Source organism: Mixophyes fleayi, chromosome 5 (genome assembly GCF_038048845.1).
Source record: "Mixophyes fleayi isolate aMixFle1 chromosome 5, aMixFle1.hap1, whole genome shotgun sequence".
In the NCBI taxonomy this organism is placed as follows: Eukaryota; Metazoa; Chordata; class Amphibia; order Anura; family Limnodynastidae; genus Mixophyes; species Mixophyes fleayi.
Genome location: NC_134406.1, coordinates 187,492,941 through 187,517,650, shown reverse-complemented (window position 1 = coordinate 187,517,650; position 24,710 = coordinate 187,492,941). Strand labels below are relative to the sequence as shown.

The 24,710-nt window shown below is 38.6% G+C and overlaps 1 protein-coding gene across 1 annotated transcript in view; it reads left to right on the top strand.

Annotated features, from left to right (window-relative positions):
• The window catches only part of LOC142158849 (cytidine monophosphate-N-acetylneuraminic acid hydroxylase-like), a 91,607-nt gene that overhangs the window by 49,176 nt on the left and 17,721 nt on the right, over positions 1-24,710 (top strand). The window contains exons 6-11 of the mRNA XM_075213168.1: positions 2,257-2,404; positions 3,454-3,535; positions 6,751-6,888; positions 8,995-9,130; positions 11,143-11,283; positions 15,049-15,223. Coding sequence (XP_075069269.1) covers positions 2,257-2,404; positions 3,454-3,535; positions 6,751-6,888; positions 8,995-9,130; positions 11,143-11,283; positions 15,049-15,223 — 820 coding nt within the window. The remainder of the gene's footprint in view (positions 1-2,256; positions 2,405-3,453; positions 3,536-6,750; positions 6,889-8,994; positions 9,131-11,142; positions 11,284-15,048; positions 15,224-24,710) is intronic.

Sequence of the window (24,710 nt, the reverse complement as noted above, 5' to 3'; positions counted from 1 at the left end):
TTATGAATAAAAAAAAATTATATATTTATTTTTAATATATAATTTTTTTATTTGTGTGCTGTGAATTTTAAAAACACTTTCTTTTTGCCGCGATGCCGCATTGTAGGGATGGGTCTGCCTTCCGAGATGATGAACTAGCAGCTGCGTCTGTTTTTCTATATTCTTACACAGCCTGATTCAAGTCGGAATGCAAAATGTGCATATTTTACTACCTTAAAAAGGGTTCGGAAATTTTGCGGATTTCTGCCCATATTCAAATCCATGCAATTCTTAAGAATTTCACAACGTGAATAGTGGTGGAAATACGTTTAGTTTAAACAGTGTGCACTTTTGACCTAAATGTACGCATACCTAGTAAAGTAGTTTTTTGGAGCAATTGTACTATGTTTACTACATGCATATTTACAATGCATCAGAACGCACATACCTGGATTTTCTCAATCATAACCTCTAAATTAAAATAACATCTGTTCACAATATAATAACAAGCCAATGAAAAAACTTTTTTTCTTAAATATAACCCATATATATGGGAATTTTTTTACGTTTTTAATATCTATTATTTTGAAATAACTAAATAAATAAAAAACATAAATGCGAAGATAATCTACTTGTATACATTCAAGATTTATTTTTTAACAGTTTCATGTGCTAGTTACTGAGACCCATGTGTGAACGGTAGTAAAGACAAACTTTTCACATACCTAGTAAACAGCGAGTAAATGGCGTCGCAATTATCCAATCAGAATCTGAGAGGTAATTCCGTGTTGGTCATCACTATAATCCTACATTGACACCTTGGCAGGTGCAAAAGATACAGCTGAAAACATGCACACTTACACTAAACACAGGATTTGTAACGCAACATATGAAGTTCAGCCACAGCTGAGATCAATGACTGACCTGCTACTAGTCCAAGCATAGTGATTAACCTTCTAAACGGTTAGTTTGATTTACTAAGGATTATTTATGAAGACTGCTGCCATATAAACATTGATAGTGAATGTGGCAATATAACAAAATACGGATTCCCTATTTTATGCTGACTAAATGATATCCTGTGCTGTCAATATGGATTGAATTTGCGATAATATTATTCAGGCATGGCAGCTAATTGATATAGATATTATATCTTATCTATCACATATAGACACATAAAGATTTTATGAACAGCCGATAACCTTTATGCCTCGTTTATGAGTAGTATATTGTTGCACTATACTAGGAGTCATAAAGATCAACTATGATAGCATCCAAACCAATGGTAGATTAACCCTTAAACACATTGTACTCTCCTGTAGTGCACTGTTATTATAACATTACTTACAGAACCTCTCAAATCATCTTTACATCTGTATAATACACATGGTAGATTGCTATTGTTACAAGATTTTCAGAGTTGCACTGTATGATTTTAGAATTTTAATATCTGTTTATATATGTATTACCAGTTATAAACTTTTACCACCAATGATAACAGTCAGGCAACATCTATATATTTCCTTAGGATAAGCTATTAATGCAATATTGTAGGCGCTTTTGACACTAGTCTTACATATCTTTTTATCCTGACCTATTTGTTTTTTTCTGTTTCTTTATACTGGACATTTAGCAATAACTTGAATGTTTTCTATTTAATTGTTTATACTTCTTTTTTTGTATTGGGGATAATATATAAAGAGATCCTGCATTATTAATGTGTTGGAAAAAGCTTTATCTTATCAAGGTATGTTTTCTAATATGAGTCATTTTAGGTAGTTCATCCAATCTAATCTTCTAATGTTCAGTCTTAGTGAGGGACAGTTAAAACTGAGACTAAGGAAAATGTTACTAGTATTAGGCATTTTTGTTAAGAAGGGAATAGAGTATACCTCAAAAGGGATACTATATAATAAAGTTTTCTTTCCAGAATAACTTTGCACGCATATTGAATCATTGTTACAAGTATATAAAATGACATTTCTAAGCAGTATATATTCTTTATAAAGAAATGATAATTTAGTAATCTCAGAAAGCACAATTAATTTCATTAATTTACAACAGAGATAAGGCTACATAACTAATACATCTCATTATTGTAGGGCAACCATTTGTTTAGGAAGGTTACCAAGTCCCCATTTCCAGTTTTGGAAACCACTGCTATAACAATTTGGAGATAGCTGCAGACTATACATAAATTTATATTAATAATAAAACCCTTTTGCATTTCAAAATAAATACCAAATAATACTAACCATGCTTGCTTTTGATATCTAGTTATCCTACACTCATGAAGCTTTCTCAGAGAAGACCGGATGTTCCAATATTTGTTGGGAAAACGGAAAGGCCTGTGTTTTGGTATCTGACCAAGAGCGGAGTTACGCTAACAAATGTCAATGTTGTTCCTTTTGGAATCTGGCAGCAGGTCAGACAGCTCTTTTTTTTTATATTGAACAAACATTTATTTTGAAATCTGCATTTCTTTCATGAAAGCTACTACATTGTGTGCTGTAATTTCTAATAAAAGTCTGTTAAATCAGTTTTCAGTAGTGCAGAATTAACATTAAAATAAGAGACTGAAAAGGCTCTAAAATAAATATATTTATTTTGTTGTATTTTATATAATATAAAGATCATTCTGAGCACTTATATAATTAATTGCAAATGTTTTTTCAACCACAATGGTTACATGCATTTTTTGTCCCACTGTCAGGATTTGAACCCAAGAATCCTGTCTGTGGAATCTGATGCTCTGCTGACTGAGCTATTCTGGTTATTGGACAGCTCCTTTCATTTGCTCGGTGTCCTGAGCTCAGTCTCACTGCTTCCTTTATTTTCTAGTATGCTCTTGCTGCACCCCTTGACTTCTTATATAAACCAGGCCATGTCCCTTCCTGCCAGCTTAGAGTGCTCTTGCCAGTGATCTAGTTGCTGTCTGCTAACCTCAACTTTTATACCGAAAACGACTTGCTCTCAACTTCTCCTCTGCCTGAACCCTTTTGCAGTTATCTGCTCTACTGTTTACCAAATCCAGCTGCCTCTGGCCATTCTAGATTCTAGCAAACTGCTATCAGTCTGCCATCCTTCCCAGCCACTGCACTCCGATTTTGACTCTATATCCTTACACCCGCATACCCCTGTATCAGTGGTCGAACTGGGGGAGTATACAGTGGTATGCCATATCGACACTTCTCCAATACCTTATTTGTAAAACTATCAAATTACATACACTTACAATTCCCATTACATTTTCATAGTGCCACTTCTAAATTTCCACTTTAATCACTGTTTGTAATAGTATTAATATTGGCTACTGATGATGTCTATTGTCTTGTAATTAAAAACACACGTGTGACTAAGGTATAACACAGCTTCTTTAAAGTGGTTTTCTGTCCATTCCTTCTATTTCCAACATAAATAAAAGCACCTGTCACTTATAATAATTCCTATTTGTATCATTTTTTTTTGTTTTAGGTAGATGAGCATCTTAGATTTATGATCTTGATGGATGGAGTGCATCCTGAAATGGACACTTGTATCATTGTAGAGTACAAAGGTAATGATGTACTATATTAGGTTACTTGATTAAATTTACCACTAATTAATGTTTAACTATGAGTGCTAACCACAGTATTAGCTTATGTGAAAAAGTGTATTAAAAGATTATAATGTTTAATATTAATAATTAATATATTCTAAATGTAAGCATAGCATTCCTGATATTGCAGCTTTATTTCACAATACTTGTTTTAGAAATTGACAAAGGGGTTGAGACTATTGGCATTGGCTGAAGATGACCCAAAGGTCTTGGTATACAGTAGTACCTATGCCAATAATGCAAAGTCCTCAAGGGATTTTCCCAATAAAGTCTTAGGTGACATGCTTAACTCTTTCCAGCCCAGAAAATTTAGGAGGTCCTTATTCAAATGCATTAACTAGGAAACAATTCAGACAGTTCACAGATTGTAGATCATCAGACACAACAATGTATCGCAGAATGTCTGAGTAAAGTTCAGCCAACAGACATCCACATCTAAGCAAAATCACGCTGATATCAATACTACAGACCGTTCGGCAAGTATGTGTACGGGCAAATTAGACAAACTGCTTTTAAAGACGGACATATAGGACCTGAATCATTTGCACCTTGGCAAAACCATGTTGCATCGGGGGGTGGGGGGGGGATTTAAAATGTGTGAATGTGGGGACAGATTTATGGTTGCGGTAGGGTATGTCCTAGATCAATTTAATATATATATATATATATATATATATATATATATATATATATTATACATATATATTCACTTCTACTATGGACATAGTATTTTTGTATTATCTACATGCAAATATGCAACAAATCCGTGTTACATACATGCACACACCATATCCATTGTGTTTACACAGTACACAGATGAATACACCCAGGCATGACTGCCATGCTAAAAACACTCAAATATACACATATTGTATCTGTATCACGCATCTCACCAGTTTAGTTCTGTGCTGTTTATTGGTTTCCCTTGGTTACCGCTATCTGCTGTTCAGATGGCGTTCCTCTATCATCGGACATCTTGCCTAGTGGTCTGCGCATGCGCTACCCAGGGACCCTTTAAACCTCTGCTCCGTAGTTTTTGGATCATCTTCTGCCAGTTCCCTTTATAAGGGCCCTCCTCTGTTTAATGGGTGTCAGATCATCAGGTCTCCCTATCTAATTGGAAGCATTTCCTCTGACTCCTGTTCATATACTTCCGTTGTTCCTGACATCGTGGATTGTGCAGCTCATCGCTTCTCAGCATTACCTGTGCAGCTCATCGCTTCTCAGCATTACCTGTGCAGCTCACCGCTTCTCAGCATTACCTGTTCAGCTTATCTCACAGTCAAGACTTGTGGCTTCACTGAAGGGCATCGCTCATCATCGGTCCTGTTCCAGAGTTATAACACCTGTGTGGATATCAGTGCTTTTGCTCTCTGCAGTTCATCTCCTCACTGCTACACCTATTCTGCTGTACGGCTATTTGGTGGTTATTGAATTATCTGCTCTGCGCCCCCTAGAGGACTACGGCCTGCGGTTGAGAGCAGCCAAGACCATATTCCCTTACGGGAATCCCTGGTGAACACCTCTCCTCCGTTAGACTCTGCACCTCTCTGGGGGTAAGCTATCACTCGAGCAGAGATCAAGAGCATTCTCATTATCTGGTCTGTATATCGGGCAAGTGTCCAGACTCCAAATAGTTAGCGGTAGGTATATCACACAGAGGTAGGTGACGCGTTTCGTCTCTGGAATGAGACTTTTTCAAGCCAAAAAGTAAGTATAGGATCCTTGTCATAATCCCTTTTTATATAGGAATGGGGAGGTTCAAACTTTCAATCAGTAGTTAATTGATTACATTTGCAAAACCAATCGGGAATGTGAAAAGGAATCCTAATACAAAGCTGGAACCTTGTCAAATGCATAAAAATTTATATATAAAATAAAATAAAATTAGCGGAGAGAAGGGTATTGAATATAAAAGATAGATAAAATGTACAAACATAGGCATGTCTAATAATAATTGCACATAACAATGGGTAACTATAAATTGCCATAATATGAATATATACCTATATATTGTTACGTCTACAGAGGTATAAAAATCTGCTAGATGTAAACATAATCAAACAGATCACAAATTGGCACTAAGTGCATAAACATCTTACAATCATATTATAGTTAGTTAAGTGGTTAATCTTCAAAGAAATCTAAAGCCTCATTTAATCCCTCTCGGCTTAAGGTTTTTAATTTAAAAATCCATAATGTTCCTGCTTCACATAATTTTCTAAATCTATCTCCTCCTCTAGAGGTTTTAGTTATTAATTCTATTCCAGTTAGTTGTAAACCTGAAGGGTCTCGGTTATGTACTAACGAGAAGTGTTTAGATAAACTATGTGTTTGTAAACCTATAGTAATATTACGTCTATGTTCTCTAAAACGCTTTTTTAGAGATCTACTAGTTCTGCCTACATATTGACGCTGACAAGGGCATTCTAGTACATAGACAACAAACATGGAGTCACAAGTGATATATTGTTTGATAGGAAAAATTTCACCAGAGACAGTTGAAATGACAGTCTTCTTTTTGTCAGTTATGGAGGTACAGGTCATACATATTTTTTTATTACATTTGTAACTTCCCAATAATTTAGGTGGTAGCCAATTCAAAGTTGTAGGTATTGATGTCTTCTCTATTTTGAATTGGCTAGAAGACAAAAGACTTTTTAAATTTCTATTCTTACGAAAAACAATTTTAGGTTTATCGCCCAAGAGGGGTTCCAATATCGCATCCTGTTTTAATAGATCATCCTGTTTTAATAGATCGTTATAGCACCTCTAGCCTGAGCCCAGCTGGATTCTGTTTAGGATTCTAATTGGGAAGACCAGCAATAGGGGACTGCTGAGCATTGGAGGCAGGCCAGCAATGTCTAAGACTGCTGGTCTTTACAACCACTTCCCACACAATTGATCACCCTCTTCATCTGCACATTCTTGATCATTCATTGTAATTGACTTTCTACCTATACAACTGTATTAGAGTCACTATCTCCGACACATCCTCCCCTCCTCTCCCACTTTCTGTTGGGGGTTCTACAAATATAATGTAATCTTATGACCATGTACATACAAACTTTTGGTGAAGTAACTTCTTGGTGACACCCAAATCTACTTTTCCTCCACTGATATATCCCCGTTTGTTTTTGAACTCATACAATAACTGAATTTGTAATCCACAGGTCATAAAATACTTAACACAGTAGACTGCACTCGGCCAAATGGTGGGAAACTCCCCACAGATGTTGCAATAATGATGAGTGACTTTGCTGGAGGTGCATCAGGATTCCCAATGACTTTCAGCAGTGGAAAGTTTACAGGTAGGGCCTATTGTACAGTGCGAGTAACTAAATAATTCTTTTGTGAAATTCATGAAAAGAAAACACAAAATTTGTAATTATTGCAGTAGGTGAGTATATAATTAGTATATCCAGCCAATGTAAATGTGCTCATGACACCTTCTACAAGAAGGTAACAACACAAAAAAAAACTTAGTAAATTATTTTAACAAGTCCTGTATCACTGGTCTTATTCTGCTGGTGCAGTAGATGACGGATATGGTGGTGTCATAGTTGGCGGATATGGTGGTGTAGTTTAAAAATGTACTCTAACTTGCCCCATATTAATAGTCTAAATTTGCATGGGCATATGCACACCTAAGAAGATTTAATGGCAGTCTGTTCAAGACCAGGAAACAACCCAATGACTTGGCACATGGCATAATTCTCAAATTGGCAAACTTGTTTCCAGACAAAGTAAGGTAATGGAAACAAGATTATACGTACATACTGGACAAAATCATGCATGGTAGTACCTGGCACATAGAATTTCAATCATCACTCCTTATTCACACTCTTTCCAAGTAGTGAGTACACTGAATTCACTCTTTGCACACTTATTTAACAAGTAAGAAACAAAAGTGAAAGTAGGAGATTTTCCCAGTGCAATAAATGCACATTCTGGACCAGAAAGCATGGTATTAATGAATTAAAATAAATTAAACTGAAGAAAAAAGGTAAATACCTTTGGGATCTTAGGGGTCTCGGTCAAGCCAGAAAGTACGGTCTTTAAACCCTAGAACCTGCCCAAATGGCACCCGAAATATGGCCATTGAACCTAATACACAGTGAGATGTATGCCCATTTGTGTAGTGTATCTTTGCATTTTTGCGCATGCTCAGAAAGCTTATGTATGCAACTGCTGCTTTTTACACATGTGACTTTTTGGCACTTTTCACCCCTTAAGCCTGAAGATGTGTGATAGGGATGGGAGGAGTGTTTTAACATAGGAAATGTATAGTTGTATTAAAGCATATTGAGGCTGGGATGTAGTCGTAGATACGCCTGAAAAGTGTTATGTTCGTGGTCAGAGGCAGTAGTGGATGATGATGATGATAATGAACTCCTGATCTTATGAACTGCATGTGTGAGGATACCAGGTTTTTAGAGCCGAATTTCACTAGGTTATCCAGTCCCCCTTATGTTTAGAAATCACACAATCACAATGAATTTGCTGAAACCAGCCCACACTATGAGTGTTGGTGTTTGGTTCACCCTGGGGGTAGGGCAATGTCTCAGTTTTTAATTAATTAATTTATTTGATAGTTTATTAACACTGTGTCATGCCTTAGGATCTGTCTGTACCCAGACTGGGTTGTCTCTCTGGAGCTAAGCTGGTGGCTACATACACAAAGCTTGGTGGCCTGATTATGTTCCTTTGCATGTAAGTGAAAGGACTTGTAAAGATGGTAAATAGACTAGTAGAGGAGACCATGCAGGAACCGAATTGCTGGACCGGACTGGGACACCACCCTTTGATCCTAGGTGGCTCCGCAAAGTCTTATAAATTACATTCAATAATTACCATTAGGATGTAATATATCCTTTAACTGTGGAGCTAACGCAATGTAAGCTTTAACAACATTTACATTAATCTGTTATATCCTAATACTTGTATCCTGTGTCTACACTGCTCAGACAGGTTCCTGTCTCTCTAACAAGACGTGACAACAGGTAACAACCTCCTGCTGAGCCTTCAGGCTAAGCAGGTTTTTGTCACTTCTGTGATGAAAAATATATAATTAGCCTTATTGAGGATTTCCTCTCCAAGCTAAACACAGATTTCCTCAAATGCTTATTGCATCAGAATTCAGCACATTACTAATACACAAATATGGCAAAGTATCAAAAACAGTACATTTGCAATGATATAAATGAGCGCACTGTACTAATAATTGAAAGATATTTATACAATAAGTTATTTATAAGTGATCCAGCCACAAGTGGATTGAAAAAACGACTGATATCATATATCACAGATTGTCAGAACAGCTCTGTTTACTTAGTCAGTGGTACACTATATGAATGCGTTATACATAATTCATCATATATCTCATAAACATAATTCTCTGTGTTCGTTACCTACAGAGGAATGGAAATCACAATTCATTAAAACAGAGAGAAGGAAACTGCTGAACTACAAGGCTCAGCTTGTAAAGGATTTGAACCCTCGTGTCTTCTGTCCATTTGCAGGATACTTCGTGGAGGCTCATCCATCAGATAAGTATGTTTGATTGGGACAATATACTGTAGTTCATGATGTGGAACATCTTTAATATGTTTATATTCCTGACTTTGAGATAATATGACACTTTGGGATATATTTACTAAACTGCGTTTTGGAAAAAGTGGAGATGTTGCCTATAGCAACCAATCAGATTGTAGCTGTCATTTATTTAGTACATGCTACAAAGTGATAGCTAGAATCTGATAGGATGCTATAGGAAACATCTTCACTTTTTCAGACCCATAGTTTAGTAAATATACCCCTTTATCTTCAATAATATATATTTATAGCACTTTTTAATATTAGTTGTTTTATTTTAGACTTTCTGTTTTCATATTGCGTGAACAAGATAACGATCTAAACAAGACAGATTTAGGAACCTTGCTTTAAAGTGTTTGATAACACAAATGCATTTTGCTTCTGTTTATGAAACAAATCTCATACAAAAGCAATGTTTAAGTTTACCCAAAAAAAAAAGAGACAATTTTAAAAATATTCACTGTTATGGACTTATTTAAAATATATGCATAATAGACCCAAAGACTACGTTTTGTAAACATATTGCTCTGTCTACCTTGTTTATTTGGTTAAGTACACTATGTAGTATGTTTTTTTAATGTTACTTACAGGTAAGGAATAAAAAAATAAATAAAAATGCTCTTTTCCATTAATATTATTATATATATTGTGACACAGGAATTGGTTTGACACAGGCTCCTAAGCGAAACATTTGGTATTTAGCTGACAATCTGCAGTGGTGCATCTAGGAAAAAGAGATACAGGTGGAGGACATATGTGTGACAAAATAATAGTAAAGAGTCTGATTTAAATTACATATTTTGAAGTGGTTTAAAAAGCATGCTTTCCACAGCAAGCAGCAGGCTGACAGGGTGTGTCCATAATTAAACATGAATACCTGCAAAGAACTCCCCTTTAAAGCCAAGGTTGGAGTGTCATCTGTCATTCAAGATAGGGCTGCGGAATGAGTGGAAATGATTTAAACCTGTCTTTTTCTATTATGCAATGTGACTGGTGCTAGGGAGCTGGTCCCTATTACTTTAGCATTAGGGTCATAAGAAAGTGTGTGCAACTTTATGTTATGAATTACTTTGCCATCCTGACAATATAAGCAAGAAGGTGTTCATATCTGCATCACCTGAAGTGTGCCCTTACACACGAGGGACCTGAGGAGAGCAAAGCAAAAAAAAAGGAGTAACTTTGCACCTTGGCAAAACCATGTTGCATTAGAGGGGGAGGTAAATTTAAAATGTGGAGACAGATTTATAGTTTGGGTAGGGCATGTCCTAGATCAACTTTAAATTTCAGTTTAAAAGTATCAAGTATTTCTGTGCAACATGAAAAAGCAGCAAGTATTTTCCTTGCATGCAAAATAATAAACTAATTTGCACCCCTTGCATTGTAACATGGTTTGTCCAGGATCAAATTTACTCCTTTATTTGCTTTGCTTTCCTTAATGACTCAGGCCCGTGGAGTTGAGAGCAAGGAATGTACATGGCCAGTATTACTCCCATGTTACTACTGTAGGTAATTGATAGGCTGTGACCATGCCCAGCATGATGATGTAATCACTGGAGCGCTATGATCACAGCCAATTAGTAAAGCTGGTGTGAGGAACCAAGGACAGCCCTGCCTATGCCAGCTGCTGGTATATATGTATGAATTACGGGGTGGGAGGAGGGAAAGAGTGTTGCACATGGCAGACCCTTTATTCACACCCTGCAGACTGAACCCATGCTTGTTAGTACTGGGTCATCTGGTTGCTAATGACAGAAGTACAGTTCACTTTCTCATGTCATTAAACTGTCTACATTAAGCAGCAGAATGCAGACATTTTATTTATTTGCCTACTTTCATGTCAATAGGTTTTCAAAGATAACGATTTCTGTAAAGTGGAAAATTACTTATTTAAATGAGAATGGTATTAAATGATTTGTATTTTTACGGGTATACAAAGGTATACCTAATTTTTTATATTATTTCCAAAATAGATATATTAAGGAAATCAATTTGAAGAATGATGCTACAAATCTGAATCAACTAATTAATAAAATGTCAGATGTCATTACATGGACACCAAAGCCGGGAGCAGTGCTGGACGTGGGAAGGTTATTGAAAGACCCATCTGACAGGTGCGGTATCACTACAATATCTGATTATTGTATAGTATTACCTGATACAGCTTCAGTAATAAACTAATTTTCTGTGCGGTGGATTGAAATGAGAAAGATCCATAACCATTTGAAATGGAGAAGTAGAAATATGTCCTTTCAAATATTTCAAGATTATTGTGGATGACACTTGAAGTTTTATGTTCTTATGCTGGCCAGTGCCTTCCCTTTTACTTTATTTTATTCAGTGCTATGAACCCACAAGGTGACATAAAAATACTGGATAATTAAACTTCCTGGTCATGGGTCATACTTGGCATAGCAAAGTGGACATGACAGGAAAAGTCTGCTATGTAAACTATGTAAGCAGAAGGGTTGTGAAAGCTTAGTGACCTAATGATTACTAGCTTGCTTACGTAACGAAAGCTTCAAACTGTTTAATAATTCTTCCATCTGCTTACATCCAAGCTACTCCATGCTCCAGTTTCCACTACTACAAGTTTGAGTAGGACAGGGCCCCAGTCAAAGATCACATTAGTGGGTCCCAAACAAAACATGATGGGAAACGTCACCGTATCCCAAGAGAAGAGTAGAACATGTTTCCTTTAGAGCAAAAAATGTTTCCACTGGTGCAATTTAGTTGAGGATTATTATATTATTAAAAAGACAAAAAGGACAATATATATATATATATATATATATATATATATATATATATATATATATATATATATATTATAAATGCTTAGTGGCGTGTGTTAGTCTGTCTGTGTGTGGAAAAAATAAAACCAAGCTGCAGCGCCACCTGCTGGGCGGAGTTATACACTGACCTACTAAATTCTTAGTGTGTGTGGAAAAAAAAATTCAGAAGGGGCTGAAATTTGGTATACTAATATGTTTTTAATTTGTTAATTTAATTTGTTAATTGTTAAAAGTGTTTATAAAGATTAAAAAAAAATATATATATATTTCTTGAAGGAGAAGTGACAGTTGGGAGTGGTTGGTGGTTGCCGGGGGTGACAGTGGGGAGTGGTTGGTGGTTGAGGCCTGGGCTATGGCCCAAATGCATGACAAGAACCTTTTTAACACCTTAAGTAGCTTGATTTTACTAGAATGCATGAGTATCATGCACGGGTTAACTTGTATATATATATATATATATATATATATATATAACCAAAATGCATGTAGAAGATACACTTAAGCCATAAGAAAGTCCATAATACAGGCCTTAAGTCAGGGTGGCTGAGTTCTGAAGTGAGGTAAAAAAACAAGCTGAGGTCAGGCTGGCTGTGATAAATAGAACAATTGGTAATACAGGCTAAGGTTCGGGCTTGTAGAGTCCATGGCTAAATCCAGTTAACAGTCAGGACAGGAAAAGGTTAATAGCAGATTCAGAAAATGGTCAAGCACCAGCCACTGACATTAACACTCTTGTTCTCTAGATTCCACTGAAGTACACTGATTTGGACCTAAAAAGACACTAAAAAGTTTCCTGGTGTCCATGATGCACTATATGAATGTATGCATATGAGTAAGGGAATGGGTGTAACAATGAATATCTATTGTTTTCTGGTATGACATCAGAAACCAATATGTAAGGATTTACTAATACATTAATTATGCCATCAAGTGGTTAGAAGTATTATATACTAACACTAAAAACATTTATATATTTCTGAGAGGCACTACCCTTCATCAAGATGTAATGTGTTAGTTCAAGTCAAAACCATTGTCAATCTTTTAAACTCCCTGCTATCTCAGACAGGATGGTCATGTGTCCAGCATTAACTAACAGAATAACAAATCTGGGAAATTCAATGATTGAACCTAATGCTCTGCGTGACCAGGTTTCCTCCCAAAGCATTTTATAAATGTTAGTCACTTAATCATATTGTCATTCTCAAAGCGCTCAATCTGCTGCATAAACAGACTTGTCAAATACAATGACATGAAAAATAATCTGCATTCTTCTTATGAGGCAAGTAGAAACTTGTGTTAAAGTTATATTACACATCATCAATACACTAGGGGCTAGATTTACTAAGCTGCGGGTTTGAAAAAGTGGGGATGTTGCCGATAGCAACCAATCAGATTCTAGCTGTCATTTTGTAGAATGTACTAAATAAATGAAAGCTAGAATCTGATTGGTTGCTATAGGCAACAACCCCACTTTTTCAAACCCGCAGCTTAGTAAATCTAGCCCTAGGTGTATTATAAATGAATTACCAAAATATATTTTATAAAATGCCAAAAAAACTGTGTAGAAATTTGTTTTTTAATCTAATTATTTGGAATTATATCTGATCATAATCCAATTTAGTAAATATTAAAATAAATATTTTTTTTCTCATACAAACATGATAAGGATCTATAATATATATTTATGTGCACAAACATACTTTTTAAGTGATTTAACATTCATAGATGATTTAATTGTATGTGCATTTATATTATTATTAGTAGTAGTAGTAGTAGTAATTTTTAATTATATGGCGTCACAAAGTGTCTGTAGCGCTGTACAAGGATAGACAATAGCACAGTACAAGGTGAAACAGCACGGTACAATTAACAATAAGCACTATAACTCCGGAAGCTCAAAGCACAGCTAGAGAGAAAGGCTGAAAGGGTGAGGGTGAGGGTGAGGGATAATCAGCACATGCTGGCAACCTGAGCCCAAGAGGGTGGCATGGATAACAGGTTAAGAGCCACTGAGAGGTGGAGAGAAAAGCGAGAGGAGTCAGAGGGCAGAAGGTCCAAGAGGAGGAGGGCTGAGTAGCTGGAGAGCAAAGTTAAAAGTGCTGGAAACAGGAGGAGAGTGAGCCCTGCTCAAAGGAGCTTACAATCTAAAGGGAGGGGTAGACAGACTGAGAGACACAAGAGTGAAACGGAGACAGAGTCATGGAAGGGGGAAGAAGGGATCAGAGGGAGAGATAGCCGACAAGGTGGGTAGTTAAGCTGGTGACTGAAAGCTTTTATATTATTAATCATTATGGGCTTGATTCATTAAGGAAAGGAAAGCAAAAAATTAGTAACTTTGCACTTTAGTAAAACCATTTTGCATCCGAGGGGAGCTAAATTTAAAATGTGGGGACAGATTTATAGTTAGGGTAGGACATGTCCTAGATCAACTTTAAATTTCTATTAAGTATTTGTGTGCTACATGAAAAAATAGCCAGTATTTAACTTATGTGCAAAATAGTAAACTAACATGAACCCCTTGCAATGTAACATGGTTTTGTCCAGGAGAAAACTTTTTTACTTACTTTCCTTAATGAATTAGGCCCTATGTATTAATTTTAATATTTACTCATTTGGATACCTCCCAACATTTGATACCTGGACAGGGGGCATGGCCGAGTCATGATGGGGATGTAGAGCACATCACATTGGGGGTGCGGCCACACTCCCAGGGACGTGTCTAATGCTGTAAAGTGCTAGGCTATCTCTTAGAAACCTACCCTCAGAACACTATAGAGAGCAGTTGTGAATGGAGGATACCTCCCAAATATCCCATCCCCAATCATATTCATGAGTGGGACAGTACCCTAAAATCGGGACTGGTGGGAGGTATACAACTAAATACAATATTATAGTACCCAACAGTCCTATTTTGTGCAATGAAAAGGAGGTGTAGTCTAAAATGTTGCAGTTAAGAGGTATAACTAATTAAGTGCTGGAGGACTTCCTGTACTGATTTGTAATATGTTGCCCCATACTCACAAGCACCTTACCGCTCTCATGCATTGACTTCATCCTGTTAAATCCTTTTTCTTAACCGTGTAGGGATGGAATTGTTGATCCACCTCCTGGGACAAAAATCTTAAAGGATTCTTGGGAATTTGGAACATACCTGGATGCCATTTCTACTTCATTTAATGATGAGATATTTCGCTATCCATCCTGGGTTACAGAATACTTCACCTGGGCTGGATTTAAAGGCTACAATCTGGTAGTCAGGGTAAGTATGTAAAATGAAAGACTGCTTTTATTTATATTTTACAATGGAAAAAAATATTTTCAGTATGTTGTCTATATATATAAAAGCTCACAAATATTATTTAAATTAATTAAATTAAGCATATTTGATTACTTATGTTAGTCAACTATTTCTGTTTGTGTGTAATTAATGCAGTTGAGAGGCAATCCACTCTCACCCTAAATCTGATATTAATGTGAAGCCTCAACTTATTTTCCCTCCTACTCTCATCCATTAGTTAGAGAAGCTGTTGCAACAAGAAATGTCTCTTATTTTAGCATTAGTGCCACTCCAGCTGAATCATATGCTCATTTCAGTTTAAAGAGACTTTCTTCAATGGTACATGGCAATACAAAACAGCAGAAGAGACCAAATTGGAGCCAAACAATTACAAAATTAGCATACAGATTGATTAACTTACCAATGAGTACAAACTAGAGATGAGCGGGCTCGGATTTCGCTAATCCGAGCCCACCCGAACAGTGCGGATCCGACGGGATCCGAGCACTGTTCAGGTACTTCCGGCCGCCAAAGGAATCCAAAACGAGGCTATGGCATCCAAGTCTCGTGTCGGATCTCGTGAGACTCGGATGTCATAAATGCCCCGCTCGCGGCCGTCATCTTCATTCTCCCTGTGGTTACAGAAGAGCGAGGTTGTTGAGATCCTGTGCTTTGTCCTGCTGATTAGTTTAGTAGTCAAGTGGTGCTCTGTCCTGCTGAGTCCAGTAGTACTTTGTCCAGTGCTCTGTCCTGCTGATTCCAGTGGTGCTTTGGCAAGTGTCTGTCCTGCTGAGTCCAGTGGTGCTTTTGTCCTGTATTTTTTTCTGCTAAGTCCATAGTAATTTGATAATTATCCAAAAATCTTAACAAAATGAAAAAAAAAAAAAAAAAAAAATACCCAAAAAAAAAATGTAAAAAAAATATAAAAAAATAATTTAAAAAGTATTAAAAATATTATAGAGCAATATATTCTTGCAGTCCCAAAAAATAGGAACTGCAATCAATATTACTACGTTCACTGTTTCTGCAGTCCCAAAAAATAGGAACTGCAATCTATATTACTACGTTCACTGTTTAAGCAGTCCAAAAAATAGGAACTGCAATCTATATTACTACGTTCACAGTTTAAGCAGTCCAAAAAATAGGAACTGCAATCTATATTACTACGTTCGCTGTTTAAGCAGTCCAAAAAATAGGAACTGCAATCTATATTACTACGTTCACTGTTTAAGCAGTCCAAAAAATAGGAACTGCAATCTATATTACTACGTTCACTGTTTAAGCAGTCCAAAAAATAGGAACTGCAATCTATATTACTACATTCACTGTTTAAGCAGTCCAAAAAATAGGAACTGCAATCTATATTACTACGTTCACTGTTCAAGCAGTCCAAAAAATAGGAACTGCAATATATATTACTACGTTCACTGTTTAAGCAGTCAAAAAAATAGGAACTGCAATCTATATTACTACGTTCACTGTTTCTGCAGTCCCAAAAAATAGGAACTGCAATCTATATTACTACGTTCACTGTTGCTGCAGTCCCAAAAAATAGGAACTGCAATCTATATTACTACGTTCACTGTTTAAGCAGTCCCAAAGTGTGTGTGGTTTAGGGGTACGCTCTCTTGTGCTGCATATAATGGACTACAAAAATTTTGGAGGATAAAGTAGGGAAAGATCAAGACCCACTTCCTCCTAATGCTGAAGCTGCTGCCACTAGTCATGACATAGACGATGAAATGCCATCAACGTCGTCTGCCAAGGGCGATGCCCAATCTCCTAGTAGAGGGCATGTAAAATCCAAAAAGCCAAAGTTCACTACAATTAGTAAAAAAAGAAAATTCAAATCATCAGAGGAGAAACGTAAACTTGCCAATATGCCATTTACGACACGGAGTGGCAAGGAACGGCTTAGGCCCTGGCCCGTTTTCATGACTAGTGGTTCAGCTTCAACCAAGGATCTAAGCCCTCCTCCTCCCCACCCCTCTAAAAAATTTAAGAGACTTAAGCTGTCATCAACAACACAGCAAACAACTCTGCCTTCTAAAGAGATGGCATCACAAATCCCCAAGGCGAGACCAAGGGTGTTAGTGGTTGCGAAGCCTGACCTTCCCATCACTGTACGGGAAGAGGTGGCTTCTTCCACCATTTGCAGCATGTGCTGGAAGGATCACCCACAGTCCAGTTACAGATTTGGCTAATGAAGGTGTGAATGTTGTACACCGGGAGGAGGATATTGATGTAGCTGGCGCTGAGGAGGAACTTGACGAGGAGGATGCTTATGTGGTTATCATAAATGAGCCACCAGGGGGGGATACAGTTGTTGTCCATGGGATGAAAAAGCCCATCGTCATGCCTGGTCAGAAGACCAAAAAATCCACCTCTTCTGTCTGAAGTTATTTTTATCCCAATCCGGACAACAAATGTATGGCCATATGTAGCTTATGTAAAGCTCAAATAAGCAGGGGTAAGGATCTTGGCCACCTAGGGACATTCTCCCTTATACGTCACCTGAAGAACCTCCATAATTCTGTGTTTAGTTCAGGAACTGTGGCTAGGACCGTCAGCAGTCCAGGGACACCTAAATCCCTTGGTCCTGTTGGATACACACCACCAACACCCTCCTCGTCAACTTCTTCCACGATCTCCATCAGATTTAGTCCTGCAGGCCATGTCACCAGCCAGACTGAGTTCTCGTCAATCCGGGATTCATCCGAGGAATCCTGCAGTGGTACGCCTACTACTGCCGCTGCTGCTGGTAGTCGGTCATCTTCCCAGAGGGGAAGTCGCAAGAACGCTACGTCTTTCACCAAACAGTTGACCGTCCAACAGTCGTTTGCCATGACCACAAAGTACGACAGTAGTCACCCTATTGCAAAGCGGATTACTGCGGCTGTAACAGCTATGTTGGTGTTAGACGTGCGTCCGGTGTCCGCCATCAGTGGAGTGGGAATTAGACGGTTGATGGAGGTATTGTGTCCCCGGTACCAAATCCCATCCAGATTCCACTTCACTAGGCAGGCGATACCTGGGATGTACAGAGAAGTACGAAAAAGTGTCCTCAGTGCTCTGAAAAATGCGGTTGTACCCACTGTCCACCTAACCACCGACATGTGGACAAGTGGTTCAGGGCAAACGAAGGACTACATGACTGTGACAGCCCACTGGGTAGATGCATCGCCTTACGCAGCAACAGCAGCAGCTGCATCAGTACCAGCATCTCCACAACGGCTGCTCGTTCCAAGGCAGGCAACGTTGTGTATCATCGGTTTTAATAAGAGGCACAACGCTGACAACCTCTTAGAGAAACTGAGGGAAATAATCTCGCAGTGGCTTACCCCACTTAGACTCTCCTGGGGATTTGTGGTGTCAGACAACACCAGTAACATTGTGCGGGCATTTCATATGGGCAATTTCCAGCACGTCCCATGTTTTGCCCACACCGTTAATTTGGTGGTGCAGCATTACCTGAAGAGTGACAGGGGTGTGCAGGAGATGCTTGCGGTGGCCCGCAAAATTGCTGGACACTTTTGGCATTCTGCCAGTGCCTACCGCAGACTCGAGCAACATCAAAAAAGGCTGATCACCTCAAACAAGAGGTTGTGACGCTCTGGAACTCCACCCTCTATATGCTGCAGAGGATGGAGGAGCAGCAAAAGGCCATTCAAGCCCACACAGCCACCTACGACATAGGAAAAGGAGTGGGGATGCGCCTGAGTCAAGCGCATTGGAGACTGATTTCCGTGTTGTGCAAGGTTCTCCAGCCGTTTGAACTTGCCACACGAAAAGTCAGTTCCGACACTGCCAGCTTGAGTCAGGTGATTCTCCTGATCAAGGTAATTGTTTTACACCGCACCAGGTTGACCATTAATACTCCTATATGATATATAGTGGGTAATTTTATATCACCTATAATGGAGGGTGCACTCACACACAGTGTTAGAGTCAATATTGTAAGGAAAAAGAAGAAAGGAGTGTGTCCAAGCAAAGAGGCACTCTAATGGTCAAAGATTAAAACTTAAATTTTATTAGTATATTTTAAAAATTCTCAATGTATTGAGTCCATAAAGAACCTATAGCGAAATATTAAAATAAGAGAAATGGAATAAATGACTAGAAAAAAATAGGTAGTGACAAAGAACTACCAAGCCGCACCGCTGCTGAAATAACTCTGTGTATATATATAATTATTCAAAATATATATGATACTAATATAAATCGATCTGACCATATAAAGAAATCAATAGTATGAGTCAACAGAGATCTCCCAATATGTGTGGGGATTTTATATTCCCTGCATGGATCCTTATTTCCCACTATATTTTTATTATGTTTATCATGTATCAAGGGGAAGTATGCTGGCTCATAGTTTAATTAGTCATACACACATAGACTGAAACACTTGCAACAAGATCATATTTCAAGAGTCACGCTAATATAGTTCTAAATGAGAACATAATTAAATTCGCTCATATCATCTGCTACTCGTATTTACATAAGACTGATATAATGTAGCTAGGATTTTTTACAACAGACTCTTAGATTGAAGGTAGGTTGATCTCTACCTTATATTTAATAGTATGAGAGCAGGATTGGTATATGGAGCTAGAATTTATATCTAAAGTTCCCTGCTATACATAGTGTTTTGAACAAGGAGGAGTTATGTTACTAGGTCTCATTATGTTCTAAGTGTAGACATAGAGCTCTGACTCCGGATCTTTTCTTAAGTCTAAATCTAGGCTGTCTGCCTAAATATGTAACAGTCGTTACTAGTCAATGTATTTTAACAGGTCAGAGAAGCAGCGAGTGCGGCGTCCACTGACGCGCGTTTCGCTAAGAGGCTTTTCCAAGGCAAGCCGAGCTAATGTCTTGATTGGTCCTTTAAAGGGGAGAAACCTCCAACTAAAAATGATGTCACATAGCAACGTTGTTGGCAACCCTGTTGATCACATGATCGGGTCTGCCATTGATCATACATATACACAGAGTTATTTCAGCAGCGGTGCGGCTTGGTAGTTCTTTGTCACTACCTATTTTAACAGAATAAAAAAATTTCTAGTCATTTATTCCATTTCTCTTATTTTAATATTTCGCTATAGGTCCTTTATGGACTCAATACATTGAGAATTTTTAAAATATACTAATAAAATTTAAGTTTTAATCTTTGACCATTAGAGTGCCTCTTTGCTTGGACACACTCCTTTCTTCTTTTTCCTTACAATATTGATTCCCCTGATCAGGCTGTTGCAGAAGCAGCTGGAGAAAGTGAGGGAGGAGCTTGTAAAGCATTGCGATTCAACAAAGCATGTTGCTCTTGTGGATGAAGCCCTTCATACGCTTTGCCAGGATCCAGGGGTGGTCACTCTTTTAAAGTCAGAGGAATACATTCTGGCCACTGTGCTGGATCCTCGGTTTAAAGCGTATGTTGTGTCTCTGTTTCCGGCGGACACAAGTCTACAGTGGTGCAAAGACCTGCTGGTCAGGAGATTGTCCTCTGAAGAGGACCGTGACATGCCAACAGCTCCTCCTTCATTTTCTTCAACACCTCTGGCTGCGAGGAAAAAGCTCAGTTTTCCTAAAAGACCCGCCGGCGGGGATGCTGAAAACATCTGGTCCGAAATGAAGGACCTGCCAACCATTGCAGACATGTCTACTGTCGCTGCATTGGATGCTGTCACAATTGAAAAAATGGTGGAGGATTACTTTGCTGACACCATCCAAGTAGACATGTCAGACAGTCCTTATTTTTACTGGCAGGAAAAAAAGCCAGTTTGAAAGCCCCTGTACTAACTGGCTCTATTTTACCTGAGTTGTCCCCCCTCCAGTGTGTACTCGGAAAGAGTTTTTAGTGCAGCGGGGAACCTGGTCAGTGAGCGGCGAAGGAGGTTGCTTCTGCAAAACGTTGAAAAAATTATGTTCATAAAAATGAATTATCAATTCCTCAATCAAGAACAGCACTGCCCTCCAGAGACTACAGAGGGACCTGTGGTTGTGGAGCTCAGCGGGGACGAATTGATAATGTGTGAGGATGAGGAAGTACACACTGTAGGGGGCGAGGAATCAGAGGATGAGGATGAGGACGACATCTTGCCTCAGTAGAGCCAGTTTAGTTTGTACAGGGAGAGATGAACAGCTTTTTTTGAGTGGGGGCCCAAACAAACCAATCATTTCAGCCACAGTAGTTTTGTAGGCCCTGTCGCTGAAATGATTGGTTTGTTAAAGTGTGCATGTCCTATTTCAACAACAGAAGGGTGGGTGGGAGGGCCCAAGGACAATTCCATCTTGCAACTCTTTTTTTGGCATTATGTGCTCTTTGGGGCCTAGTTTTTCAAACTGCCATCCTGTCTGCCACTGCAGTGCCACTCCTATATAGTCATCCTATGGCAAAGCGGATAACTGCGGCCGTAACAGCTATGTTTGTGTTAGACGTGCGTCCGGTGTCCGCCTTCTGTGCAGTGGAATTTAGACGGTTGATGGAGGTATTGTGTCCCCGGTACCAAATCCCGTCGAGATTCCCCTTCAATAGGCAGTCCAGAAATATTAGTATCAGATATTAAACTACGTTCACTGTTCCTGCAGTGCATAAATATTAGTATCAGATATTAAAGTACGTTCACTGTTCCTGCAGTGCATAAATATTAGTATCAGATATTAAAGTACGTTCACTGTTCCTGCAGCGCATAAATATATTAGTATCAAATATTAAAGTACGTTCACTGTTCCTGCAGTGCATAAATATTAGTATCAGATATTAAAGTACGTTCACTGTTCCTGCAGTGCATAAATATATTAGTATCAAATATTAAAGTACGTTCACTGTTCCTGCAGTGCATAAATATTAGTATCAGATATTAAAGTACGTTCACTGTTCCTGCAGTGCATAAATATATTAGTATCAGATATTAAAGTACTTTCACTGTTCCTGCAGTGCATAAATATTAGTATCAGATATTAAACTACGTTCACTGTTCCTGCTACATCAAAAAAGCATGCACCTGCCCTGCCATCAACTAAAACAAGAGGTATTGACGCGCTTGAAATCCACCCTCTATATGCTGCAAAGGATGGAGGAGCAGCAAAAAAGCCATTCAAGCCTACACAGCCACCTACGATGGGCCACGTGTTTGTGCCGCCCACTTGTGTCGCTTTGCTTAGACATCCAGCTACCTCGGTGCAACCTTTTGGACTAAAAATAATATTATGAGGTGTGAGTTGTTCACAATAGACTGGAAATTAGTGGAAATGAATGTTATTGAGGTTAATAATAGTGTAGGAGTGGAAAAAAAAAGCAGAAATATGGATTTTAGCACTTTTTATGCTTTTTTAAAAAAAAAAAATCAGAACCCAAAATCAGAACCAAAACCTTTCGTGGGGTGTTTTGGCAAAACAAATCAGAACCCAAAACCTCAAGCTAATCAGAACCCAAACCCCCAAAGTGGCCTTTGCACACCCTTAGTACAAACGATGCACATCAGTCCCCTAGTGATTTGTTCAGCCTGTCATCAGATGACTTCTGGTACCACATATACATTTTACAAGCAGCATTCTTATGCTTTGCTAGATACATCGTTATTGTTTAAATGATATCTCCTTTCCATGTTCTCCATATTTATGCATGTTTTTATAGCAGATTCAGGGACTTTTTACAACATGTCCAGGACTCTGTTATGATAATTTTGTAACTATATCTGGCTTCTTTTTTGCTTTATATTCTGCTGTTTTGATACCCCTGGTCATGGGCAAATACAGGACTTTTAGAGGGGGATTCCATACATATATTATACTTATTTACCTTTCAACATCATCTCCCTCTGACATTTAAATATCCCTATGCACCTTCACCTAGTCATCTCCTTCTGACTATTGGATACCCCTTCTCCTAAGTTATTTCTTCTGACCCCTTTCCCATCTCTCATTGCTATCCACCTGTGACCCCTCCTTAGCACTGCCTCTGATGTAACAGCCGAACAATACAGAGATCATGCTCCTTGCACCAAAGCTGCTCTATTTTTTAAATACCCCCACAACCATTTTATTATCCCTCTTTCAGCCATTTTTATTATCCCCTCTCAAGCCATTTTAATTACCCCCCCTTCACCCATTTCCATTACTCTTCCTGCAGCCATTTTCATTACCCCTTCCTGCAGCCATTTTCATTACCTCCCACCTGCAGCCATTCAACCCTCCGCAAACCATTGTCATTAACTTCCCTCCTGCAGCCACCTACCCTCCCCCATACTTACTTTTGTCAAACACAGCAGTCTTCTACATGACAGGCAGCCTGGCAGCAAATCCACTTGCTGTTAGATTTCAGTGGGTGTGGCTGCAGACAGTACTTATTCCAGTCTTGTTATTTGATAATCTCGCAAGGCCAAACTAAGAGCAATGTGGCTGCACTGCCCAGCAGCTAACAGCAACGGATTTGCTGTCAGGCTACCTGTCTGCATAGTGACTGTCGGATTTGCCCCCATTTGACCAGGGCTGACCCCAACAATACCAGACAGCCCTGGAAGCTCCTGCCATGCTACCTGGTACCCAGTGCCTCAGGCTGCAGCATGATCAGCCTATTGGTTGATCAGGCCCTGGATATGTTTCAGTCCTAAATTGACCTAAAGTATAGGGATTTCAAGTTTTGTAAAGATGGATAACTCAGTCTTAACCAAGTGAGGATAGGAACATAAAATACATAGAAGTCAAACAAACAGGTGACCAATCCCATTGCAATGAAACAATACAATGGACAAAAGTAGTTAGCCACACCTGTTAATTTTTGAATTGAGGTGTTTCAATCAGACCTGTTGCCAGAGGTGTATAAAATCAAGCACCTAGCCACGCATTCTCCATTTGCAAACATTTGTGATACAAAATGGGTCATTCTGAAGAGCTCAGTGACTTCAAGTGTGGTACTGTGATAGGATGCCACTTTTGTAATAATACGGTTCGTGAACTTTCATCCCTCCTGGATATTCCACGGTCAACTGTAAGTGATATTATTAGAAAGTGGAAGCATTTAGGAACAACAGCAACTCAGCCATGAAGCAGAAGACCACGTAAAATCACAGAGTGTGGCCAACGACTGCTAAGGCGCATGGTGCGTAAAAGTTGGCAACGCTCTGCTGAATAGTTCCGAACTTCCACTGGCATTAATGTAAGCTCAAAAACTGTGCAGGGAGCTTAATGGAAAGGCTTTCCATGGCCGAGCAGCTGCATGCACGCCTCACACCACCAAGACCACTGCCAAGCGTTGGATGGAGTGGTGTAAAACACACCGACACTGGACTGTGGAGCAGTGGAAACGTGTTCTTTTTTTAAGTAACGAATCACGCTTCTCTGTGTTAGGTTGACGGTCTGTTCACAAACTTACAGAACTAGTTGGTGGAGGTCTTCACCTTTAGCAGCCACCTTTCCCATAGAGCTTTATACACTCACCGGTACTCAGATGCCCCCAGGACTTAACTCCAGATGT